The following is a 12,253-nucleotide window of genomic DNA, read 5'->3' as shown; positions in this document are numbered from 1 at the left end:
CTAACACAAATACAACGAACTGAAAAAAACCTAAACCAGGGATGTTTCTTAAAGGCGTCATACACTTTGTAATCTTGAAATCTGTGAAAAATACCGATCACATTGAGTTCCCCTCCCAATCTCTACATCACCCGTATTTTTATAAGTACCGTAAAAACACTTTTTGTTCTTGTTCTTTTCTGCAAGCGGGAACGCCACGCTACAGAGACAGTCACGTAACACATGGTGAGGAGGCGGATTCTTCTTTTGTTCCAACCAATGAAATGAAAGGAACATATCTGATATTTACATATAGATAATTCCATTGGGGATCGATGACTGTAAACACGTTTTTTTTAAAAGCACCGCCCTTTAAAAGAGTGTATTGAACATTTATTGGCTGTTGAATTTATCCTTGCTCTCTCTGAATATCTACGAAAAACATCAATCTGAATCTGCTGCGTGATGGTTGGCTGTTGTGTTCGATGCCCCGCCTGTGTCTATGTGGCCTCGACTGAAGTGTTGTTGTTTTTGCATTGCGGCTCAGAAATGTGCAGAATTTGGGGAGAGAACAGGCAGTGAGCAGTAAGAGAGCTAAAAAAGTTTAGCTCGCCTGCAGCTGCTAGCTCTGCAGCACAGTCACTGGCCCATTAAACATCAGATAACATGGCGAGCAAAGCGTTGCAAAGCCTGGGCCGTGCATTGTGGCAGGGAAGCGGGCGGTCTGCGCGTGTCTGGGGCTCCGCGCACGTACCAGCACTAGCGTGCGGTACCGCTGCTTCCTGCGGCCCGGACAAGAAGTGTTGCGAGGTTCGAGACAGCACTAGCAGCGGCCCCGTCCCACCACAGACACAGCGGCCTCAACTCAGACCGAAAAAGCGCAGCGAGGACCCTGTTCCAGTGTCAGGACGGTCATACTCGTCCAGCGCCCCGAAACTGGACACCAAGACGTACCTCTGGGCGCGCTACAATGAAATGAAACGACTGGTGCACGGTACGTGGAGTTTGCTGTTCCAAGTTCAGACTAGTGTGGCTGGGTCGAGTGTGCAAGAAACTCTCAAAAATATTGCAGAAATCTAATGCATTGAAGATGATTAAGATCGTTATTTCAGTTTTAATTTGTGAAGTTAATTTTTCTATAAAGGACGAATACTTTTATGGAGGCGTTGGCATGGATAAGGTCGCTACCCTCGGGGACCGTAACCTTCTAGGTCTTTGTCTGCACCACTTTCCAGACAATAAGTAAACACGTTGTCAGGCTGCAGAAGAAAAGGGAAGTCTCCTGGGTTTCACGAGGCTCCATCAAGCTAAACAGGCATGCGTCTCACCAGGCAGACAGGGCCAGGGTGGGTGAACGGGATTTGTGCTGCAGTGTGGTTACACCAACATACGACGTGCAATTAAACGAAAGTCTTCAACGGAGTTTATTACATCAGTTGATGACAGCCAGAAGTTATTTTGACTACTGTATCTTAAATGTGTTTATTTGTCGTCACGCAGTACGTCAAGTTATCTGAGATGGGCGGTGGGCTGTGTTAAAGGAACAACTTATCTGCTGAGTCCACACGGCTTTTGCCTGATAAATTGCTGCAGCTACACGTTTTAGTTGTTTGATGTTTATTAGTCATTTTGATCAGTGTTGTTGTCGTGTTTAGGTCAGACCCCAAGCCGTTTTTTAACAGGTTTAGAGATTTTTTTAACGTTAAAGTTTTAATTGTTTTTATATAACGGAAGCGTACTTGTTTTTTTTTTAACACAGTAGTAATGTCAGTGTGATTAATTTACGCAAACGCCTCATAACTGGTTTTGTTAAATGCTTAACACCTTTTGAATATAGTTGGTTTGGTCATATTTTGTGGCAGTAGGTAAAAACGTCATGCCAATTTGAATGATTTATATAAGATCTGTATAGTGTACTAATATGTAGAGGTGAACAGTTCTTTGTCAATTCCCTAAAATGAAGATCAGCTGAGTAACTGAATTTAGGAAAGCTCTGCCTATTTGAGCTTTTTTGGCTTATCATTTTAGCGTAGGTTGTGCTTCATATGCAGTCACATTGCTAAGTTTTTTGTGTTACATACGCCCATTAATAGTTTGTTCTGCAACTTGTAATTGCCCCATTTTCCCCATAAAAGTAAAAAAAAAAAAAAAAAAAAAACCATAATTGAAAGTGTATTCTTGTAAGATCGACAAGGAATGAAGGTCTTGCATTTATGTGTTTAGAAGTGAAATATTTGCCAATACTGTACAGTTATTAACACAGATTTGTCCTTTATTCAGTTATTCCATGCAGAAAATGTGACAGACAGATAGATATATACTTTATTAATCCCAAGGGGAAATTCACAATTTTTGTCATTTTTCAGTATGGACAGTCACTTGTCATATAAAGCCCTCCGCATTTAGTGCATTGACTAGTAGTATCCAAGAGCTTCTGTATTTGCTAATGGAGAAAGATGTTTGTTATTTTATTAGACTTTGATCTGTAACTATTGCCTTTTTCAAAATTTGGCCTTCATATATGATTATGCCAGTTCAGAGACAGGCCCATGACTGGAGAAAACAGACTCAGAAAATTAATGAATGGGTGGACTGGGGGTTTCAAAAAGGGTGTTTTTTTTTTTTTTTTTGTAGCCTTTGAAGCCAGCAGGAAAACTATACAGTCTAAGGATTTAGTTCATGGGATGCTTTGTATTTGTAAAATAACAGGATATCTGCTTTTGTGTGTAAAGAGTAAAAATATCCAAGTTAGATTACAATTGAATTAAAAAATACAGATTACAATGGATTGTTTTTTGTAGAATGGTGTTGGTGTTTTGCAGGTCAATTATCCCATCAGAAGTTAGAAATAAAAAAAGGTACCTTTTTTTTTTTTGGTTAATGAATTAAGCAATAAGTGCTTTGATTACAGACATCAAAATACAGTCTATTATTTACCATTACTGCAGTTCCATTATTCAGTGTTTTATAAGGAATTTGTGGCACTGCATATTCAGAAATTATAGTATGTATGTAATAATAGGTATTTGAGTTCTTGTGACCAGAAAGGTGAATCTCTAGATATGTGCCAGTTCCCTTCTTTTAAAACACACTGGTACAAAGTACATGTTGAAAAAGCTTTTTGTGGGTTAGGTTATTTAAGGTCTGACCTGTAATTGCATTTTCTTGTTATTTGTCAGTTGCACCATTTAGTTAAGTTTTCCTTTTTAATTGGAGAACATTATACCAAGGGACTCATATTTAAAGGATGTGTTTTTTTTGTTATTTGAGTAATAATATCAAATATCAAGCTGTCTGTAGGTCAAATCATTTTTAAGTGCCTTTATCCAGTTATTGTCTTGATTGTCTGTAAGGAATAATATGAAGTGATTATTTCTATTCCCATTTTAACTGGATTTTTCCTCGATTTTTTTTTTTTTTTTGCTGAGGAACACATTTGAAAAAAATTCTTTGCATCCTTTGTGCCACTCTTTACTAAAACCTTCTGGGTTCATCAGGCAAACAGACAAGTGATGATCTCTTAGTGAACATTATAGGCTACATTGTAGCCTATAATTGTGTATGATTTCAATATTCTTTCTCCATTCTTGTTGAATTTTTGTGGGTAAACAAAGCTTTCGTATTCAACAGAAGCCAGCTCAGTTGGTTTTGTCTGTTTACTAGTTCTTTTTTTTCCAATTGTAATGATGAGTCTAGACTTTTGTGTTTACCTTTTTTGCAAGCAGATAATTATTTCATTATAGTGTTGTTTTCGTGTTAATTTTCACTAACTTTTTATGCTATTGTGGAGTTTAATCTTGGTTATTTCTCAGGCATTCATTGTGTTGCTGCTTTATATTTTGCCACACTCTTTTAGCAAGCCACTGTTTTCCGGGGGTATCAGCTAGTTCTTAGATCCTGCTTTGGACCAGGCTGTGAGAATTCCATTTTTTCTTCCCCTCGGCTTCAAGGTGTACCTTTTTATTACCAAAATGTTTCAGAAGTAAAACTGATTTACTTTGTTTTGTAGATTCATAAGATTTTGTTTAAAGCAGTGTAGCAGAGCTCAGACTAAGAATACTGTGTTGGTAGAGATTTGTTGGTTTTCTTTTTAGATATAGTTGATAGAATCCGTAAAGCAGATTGTACCAGAAGAGATGTGCGACAAAATATGTTTTAAGGTATTCTTTTTTTTTTTTTGTCCGAGTTAGGATACATTTACAGTAGATGATTGGAATCTGGGGAAAAATTTACATTTATCTGCCAACAGCAAGGCCAGCTATTCAAAAACCTATCTTGTCTTTTATAGCACATTATATTTTTAAAATCTCATATAATGACATACTCTTTGGAAGATGCTATGTGAAATAAGGATTGATTGACTAGTATGGCATTGATAGTTTCACAACTGTTGCATTCATTGTGCTTGGTCACCTAATTAAATGTTGTGTTTATTATACATTTTTTAATTTTTAGAATTTGTGGCAACCATATTCTTTTATATACTGTAATTCTCTGTAAATCTCCAAGAAGATTTTTTAAAAGAGCACCTTTTAAGCCAGATTATTTGACCGTATGGTACTTTCACGGAAATTATTGAAGCAAGGTTGGCATTTTACAAAATGCTCACCATGTGACTTATACTATGAACATATATGTCACGTTGGTCACTTATCTGGTAAGCTTTATTACAGAGAGTTCCCCAGAATACAGTACATTCTAGTCATACTTGTGTAAAAGCTTGCCAGTAACATTCAATTCATCTTATTTACTTTAGGAAGACCAAAAAAAAAAAAAGAAAAGAAAATGCATTAAAATAGATATGGAAGATGTCCTACATTTTAATAATTTAGTTAGGTTAAAAGTTAATGTTAAAAAGGAAAGAAAAAGACATTCTTAATTGGTAGTTATATTTGATGTTGTCACATACTATACCTCAGTCATGCCCACTGCTCCTCACATAGTTATATGTGATAAAAATTGCAAAACACACCTTTTACAATTTCTTCAATAATAATTTTATATTGTATTTTACAGTTTGATGGACTTTCCTGCTTTGTCTTTAGTTATTGTATTATGATCTGATGGCATGCAGACCTCCTGGGGCATACTGATTAGACGGTGACTAACAAAGGTGCACACGTGTAAAATAACACATCCTCAGCACTTCAGCCTGACAGTCAGGAGTAGTTCACATTAGATGAAAGTGTTTTGCGTTCAACTGTACCTACCTTGGTAAACTTCTTCTTCTTTCGGCTGCTCCCGTTAGGGGTTGCCACACTGAATCATTCAAAATTGTTGTCCGCATTTTGATTTGCTTGCTTTTTACCTGAAAGAACCTTGTTGGAACCAAGATCTTTAGTCTCTCCCACCACCATTAACAATTGGAATTTTATTAAAATTTGATTTTTTAGGTTTTAAATTCGATTGTTCTAATTAGTCTTCTTTGTCACTGACTTTCTTGTAAAAGAAATAGGAAGAATGAATGGGGAGCTTCTGAATGAAAAATATTGTTGTTCTCTGTTTATCAAGATAAAGTAACATCAGAATAATTAGAAAATACTTGGTAAAGACATATCAAAAAGTTACTGCAATTGGTTGACATCATATGTAATAATTGATGGAAGAGTTTTTTTTAAACATAATGTGTTAATATAAGGAAGTTTTTTCGTTTCAATTTATAAGTAACTTTATCTATAGAGGTTTAATTTATCTAAGCCTATTGTTATCTGAAGCTCAACAAATAAGCAGGTCATTATATCCCTTGTGTTTTAATTACCAAGATTTGAGCAATTAGTGTGGCATACACAAAATTTTGCTGTTATTAATTTTTTGCAATACGTAGTAAGGCTTCTGTGTCTCCTCATAAGTCCGTGCACTTGAACCACTTAATTCAAAAAATTGCCTGTAAGAAAAATAATGACCTGACAAAACTTAAGAAATGTATATAAATGAAAGGACTCCACTGGAGCCTTCAGTTTCTGAAGTGCCTAAAATGTTGTTTTATGTATTTTACAAAACAGATATTTGTTTTGAAGAGAACTGGAAACAAATTGAGGGGTGTCTGTCTTTTTAGAAAAAGAGTTTGTTCAAAATAATCATTTATTTAAAACTAAATATAATTCTTTGCAAAGGAAACAGTAGTACAAAAATAAATCTGTATCATAGGAAGCACAAAAATGTCATAACAGTGAATATGATAAAAATCGCCAAACAATAAGAATTATAAAGTTCTGTAATATAATACAGAGGAACAGAGTGGTTGTTTTTTCTTGAGCACTTTTCCCTGGTTGATTAGAGGGTGAATAAAAGCAGCTGAGTTTGCCCTACCCCCATCACTCCTGAAATACCAGCCTTCAGAAGCAAGCTGCTTTAGGGGCCCCCTGGCAGACACATGACAGATCAACTTTGTACAGCTTCAATTTTAAAAGTATTGAGAGTCTTCACATATGACAGTCAAGAAAGAAGGCCATCGCTTGGGAATGCTGTTTAACTTTTTATTAGAGAGAAGGACTTGGCTACGTAGAATACATCTAAGTGCACCCTTGAAATGTATAGAGATGTGTTTTTAAAACTGATTGTTTTTAAAAGTGCCACTGACTATGAAGGCTCAATTGGCTTTCTTCTTGAGTACCTGTTGCGTTTTTTGATGCTTTCTTGAATGCAGAAGTTTCATTTTTTTGAGTCTGTCTTGCATTTATCTACACATGTGTAACAGATGCCAATTTATGTCCTAACAGTGTATTTTTTTCTTTAGTATTGGGTAATGGCAAGGAGTCTCTTCCTTGGCAGGGCTGCTGTTTAAATGACTCATGGTAATGAATCATGTATTCTAGTGCTAGCTAGCTCCTTTGCCTGGAAGCTTGCTTGGCACTGCTTTCTTCTTTTGTACTTTTAAAGTGCATGGGAGTTGGCGAAATTAGGATAAACGTTCTTCCTTTGCCCACTCTTTTGTCCTTTAGCTTTGTTTAAGTTTTCTGAAATGTGATTTCAACACTACCAGCTCTTCCTGGAATTCAGGATGTAAGGTTTATTCATAGGTAGTGGCTGTATAGATTAAAGTTGCATGTTGTAGACATCGTCAATTTCAGTAAACAAATACATTTTAAGTTCTTTAATTCTAACTGTAGTAAAGATCATTATGCGTGCAGGTTAATGTTTTTGATGGCTCTTCCTTTCACAGCAATCCTTAGGAGCATTGGTTAATTCCCCTTTTTAAGTATTTACCAAAAAATGCCATATTTCAAGTTCAGCATTTTTCAGGGATTGTTCTACAGTCAAGTTTTTTTCCTGCATCTCAATTATGCAATTATTCTAAATGTCAATGATTTTTCATTTAGTTATGGATAATGGTGAGGTCTGTTTGTATGGCTCCCTGATAACATGGTGTGGATTTATTTAGTTCAGAAAATGGATGAATGTGTTTACTGAATAATTGTCCGTATGTTTATAAAGAAATGTTGAGATGTTGCCTGGTATGGAGAGTGTAATTTTGGAATCTCTACAGAGTAATGCCTAACATGGTTTGCCTCGTCTTATAGTAAATATTCATCTCTGCCAAATACATGGCGTGTTAGCGTTTTGCCAGAATGTAAAGGCTACATTTCAGCTAAACAAAGTCCAGGGCAGCATTAAAGATAGCCTATCCCTGTAGCAACTGGTGCGAGACATGAACTGACTGTAGATAGGCACACTTACCCTCCCTCACTCCATGTTAATTAAAGCCATTTTTTTTAAATGTACCAAAAGAAATGAGTACGTACAAAAATGGACTGTTAGTTGATGTCACATCCCTGGAACAGTAGCGTCAGACATCTTTCTTTTGTCAGAACTACAGATGTTTTTTTATTTTTCCCTTTATGTTTTAACTGGATAGTTTATGATTATTCTGGAAAAGGCATGTAAAAAATTCCAAAACTTATAAAGGACCTTAAGTATCAGTTAATTTTAATTGAACATTTTTTCATTTCATTTTCCAAATGATATTGTAGGTGTATAGGGTTGTTATTGTCAAATGTGAAGGCTACAATGAAGTTCTTATTGCATGTACAAACATGAATTGCATTACCTTACCATGAAACCTCTGTCTTTCTTACATGAAAATCACAGAGCATGTGTAATCTTGGGCGCTTTATGCATTTTATGAAGGTTCTTGATCTACATGAAAATCTTGGAGTTAAGCTGCTGTAGTGCACTGTTACTTGCAGTTGAGTTTTTAATTGCCTTTATGGTAATTGCCATAGCTTGTTAGTAAATGTTTTTTTTATAGCCAGAAAAATCAGATTTCAATTTATTATTAAACATGCAGTCACTAACAAGCCCTATATAAAGATTACAAATGTATTATGGAAAAAAAGTTCATTTTTAAAACAAAGCATAATTTTGAATCGTAAGTATACAAGCCTCAAAATTAAACTTGTATATGTTGAAATGTTTGAATGTTTTTTATGTCCAGTTCCCTGCTGTCCTAGGTCAGCTGTATTCAGAAAAAAACAATCATGCAATAGTATACAACATCAAACTAATTTGGATTGAAGTGCTATGAACCACCTTATGTTGCATGACATCTGTACCAGTGCAGTGCTACAATGGACACAGAGATGAGAAGGAACATGAAAGTACTTGGTAAAGACATATCAAAAAGTTACTGCAGTTGGTTGACAATACACTAATGCAGCCGATCTAACAAGATTATTCTATGCTTTAATAGTTGGTTTTCAGCCTTAATTTAAATGTTGAGGCCAGTGGGGCTTCTGTAATGAAAGAATTTTTAGTGTTGAATTAAATAATAAGATACATTGGGAGAAGTTGGCTAAAGAGATGTGAATAATTGAAATGTCAGACAACATTGAGTACTTGTGAAATAACGAGGACAAATCGAGTAACTCGATTTACTCATTTACTTTTGACTCATCGAGACATGCTGTGGGTATTGAAGCTTTTTAGAGTGATACAGACTTTGTTTTGTCTTGTGTGCAAATTCTTTTCTGTTTCTGCAATTGAATTCTTTTTATGTATGGGTTGCGGTTTTTGCTTTGAGCTCTCGCCCACCTTTACCTATCGTCTGTAGGGGACGAGCAGTAGTTTTAGATTTGTCAAAAAAAATTTAATCTCTGTCTTTTGATTGATTTTGACGTTTTAGAGTCCCCTAAAACTGAAAACATTGATATCTTGGTGATGGGTTTGTGTCTGTGTGTCTTGAGCTAAAACTCGAGAGCTAAAACCTCTGGACAGAAAAATACCAAACTCGAAACTTAAGCCTGTTATGAGATGACGATGTGCTGGTTAGTGTTTGAGCCAGATCCTGCAAGTGAGAAAGGCAGTCTAGGGGAACCCGCAATTACCGTAGTTCTGCAATTAATTACCAGTTCTTCTCATCAAATGCTGCTGTAATGGCCTATTTTATGATTGGATAGATCAGAATCAGAGCGGTATATAATTACTGAAATGTTACAGAATAGTTTGGGTAACTTGGTTCCTAGGGTGCAAAGTCTACTGACTCTCACATGCTTTTATGAATAGTTTTGAATCTATTTTTAAATTTTTGCATACAGAGTTAAATACATTTCATCTCTTTGTTATTCAGTACAATATTTGTTAATTTAGATGAAATGGAGTATTGATTGATGAAGTTATGACTATTTTGAAGAGTTTGGATTAGTAATGTTAAGACGTACTCCTTTGATGTTTTGTATTACTATTACCTCTTGTTTTGTCTTGTTTAAATTTATTTTTAAATGAAATCTTTGATACTTGCTGAGAAATTACTAAACATAGATGCTATTAATGTTACTTTGTATTGGTTGTAAATGGTTCTTATATAACCTCTGTATCAGTGTGAGTGTATTTTAACTCACCTTAACTTTATTTTCTAATTGAATTTGTAGGTTTATCTCTCAAGGTGCTATAGTATATCTAAACATGTTTGTGCCTTCTCTGTGCACTTGTGTTAACGATTGATCAAAGTTTTGTTTACTGTAGTCTGCTGTTTAGTCTAGAATGGACAAACCCAGATGTGTCCTTTTTTACACTAGCATTTTAATGCCTGTTTAAAGATTTTTTGCTTTCTGTACAATCTATCCAAATTTAAATCCCAAAGTGTTTACAGTTTTGGATATTTTGGTTAAAATCAGAAAGAGGAAGACAATGCATAAACATTTAGTTTTAGCATTTTTTAAAAAAAAATAACCAAATATAAATTTCTACATTTCTGTGTAAATGAGCCTTTTTTTACGTAGGTCTTGTATATAAAGAATGACATACAGTGGTGTGAAAAACTATTTGCCCCCTTCCTGATTTCTTATTCTTTTGCATGTTTGTCACACAAAATGTTTCTGATCATCAAACACATTTAACCATTAGTCAAATATAACACAAGTAAACACAAAATGCAGTTTTTAAATGATGGTGTTTATTATTTAGGGAGAAAAAAAATCCAAACCTACATGGCCCTGTGTGAAAAAGTAATTGCCCCCTTGTTAAAAAATAACCTAACTGTGGTGTATCACACCCGAGTTCAATTTCCGTAGCCACCCCCAGGCCTGATTACTGCCACACCTGTTTCAATCAAGAAATCACTTAAATAGGAGCTGCCTGACACAGAGAAGTAGACCAAAAGCACCTCAAAAGCTAGACATCATGCCAAGATCCAAAGAAATTCAGGAACAAATGAGAACAGAAGTAATTGAGATCTATCAGTCCGGTAAAGGTTATAAAGCCATTTCTAAAGCTTTGGGACTCCAGCGAACCACAGTGAGAGCCATTATCCACAAATGGCAAAAACATGGAACAGTGGTGAACCTTCCCAGGAGTGGCCGGCCAACCAAAATTACCCCAAGAGCGCAGAGACGACTCATCCGAGAGGTCACAAAAGACCCCAGGACAACGTCTAAAGAACTGCAGGCCTCACTTGCCTCAATTAAGGTCAGTGTTCACGACTCCACCATAAGAAAGAGACTGGGCAAAAATGGCCTGCATGGCAGATTTCCAAGACACAAACCACTGTTAAGCAAAAAGAACATTAGGGCTCGTCTCAATTTTGCTAAGAAACATCTCAATGATTGCCAAGACTTTTGGGAAAATACCTTGTGGACTGATGAGACAAAAGTTGAACTTTTTGGAAGGCAAATGTCCCGTTACATCTGGCGTAAAAGGAACACAGCATTTCAGAAAAAGAACATCATACCAACAGTAAAATATGGTGGTGGTAGTGTGATGGTCTGGGGTTGTTTTGCTGCTTCAGGACCTGGAAGGCTTGCTGTGATAGATGGAACCATGAATTCTACTGTCTACCAAAAAATCCTGAAGGAGAATGTCTGGCCATCTGTTCGTCAACTCAAGCTGAAGCGATCTTGGGTGCTGCAACAGGACAATGACCCAAAACACACCAGCAAATCCACCTCTGAATGGCTGAAGAAAAACAAAATGAAGACTTTGGAGTGGCCTAGTCAAAGTCCTGACCTGAATCCAATTGAGATGCTATGGCATGACCTTAAAAAGGCGGTTCATGCTAGAAAACCCTCAAATAAAGCTGAATTACAACAATTTTGTAAAGATGAGTGGGCCAAAATTCCTCCAGAGCGCTGTAAAAGACTCATTGCAAGTTATCGCAAACGCTTGATTGCAGTTATTGCTGCTAAGGGTGGCCCAACCAGTTATTAGGTTCAGGGGGCAATTACTTTTTCACACAGGGCCATGTAGGTTTGGATTTTTTTTTCTCCCTAAATAATAAAAACCACCATTTAAAAACTGCATTTTGTGTTTACTTGTGTTATATTTGACTAATGGTTAAATGTGTTTGATGATCAGAAACATTTTGTGTGACAAACATGCAAAAGAATAAGAAATCAGGAAGGGGGCAAATAGTTTTTCACACCACTGTATAAACAAGTTACCAGGATGTAGAGACTTTGTTTTTCTAATCTTAGTCTGCTTAGTTTACTGTTTTGTTAATATGCTTGGATGTTCAGAAGACTGAGCAGAACATTTTTCAGTTTACTGCCACTTTGTTCTGTGTCATATTCTGTAATGATTTTCATTTTAGAAGTCGGTATGGTTAGTATTTAGCTGTTGCATTCTTTTTCTCACTAGCCTGAATATACTGTATTTAATGTAATTACATGGATTGTTATGTGTTAGTGTGCTTTTTGTTAATATATTAGTGCAGATCTTTATATACAAATTATTTTGTTCTTTTTTTACCACGTAAATATTAAACTCTGATTCACTTTGTTGTAGTGTTTTACATATGACCTCAAGAAAATCATTATGCAAGTATGCCTTAACTCTTAAGTAC

The 12,253-nt window shown here is 35.8% G+C and overlaps 1 protein-coding gene across 1 annotated transcript in view; it reads left to right on the top strand.

The window, feature by feature from the left end:
* The first annotated feature begins 450 nt into the window (after positions 1-450).
* The window catches only part of nt5dc2 (5'-nucleotidase domain containing 2), a 44,582-nt gene continuing 32,779 nt past the window's right edge, over positions 451-12,253 (top strand). The window contains exon 1 of the mRNA XM_028813253.2: positions 451-973. Coding sequence (XP_028669086.1) covers positions 646-973 — 328 coding nt within the window. The 5' untranslated portion in view covers positions 451-645. The remainder of the gene's footprint in view (positions 974-12,253) is intronic.

The sequence above is a fragment of the Erpetoichthys calabaricus genome, chromosome 11 (assembly GCF_900747795.2).
Source record: "Erpetoichthys calabaricus chromosome 11, fErpCal1.3, whole genome shotgun sequence".
Lineage (NCBI taxonomy): Eukaryota > Metazoa > Chordata > Cladistia > Polypteriformes > Polypteridae > Erpetoichthys > Erpetoichthys calabaricus.
The sequence above is the reverse complement of the archived record's forward strand: the minus strand, read 5'-3'. Positions and strand labels throughout refer to the sequence as shown.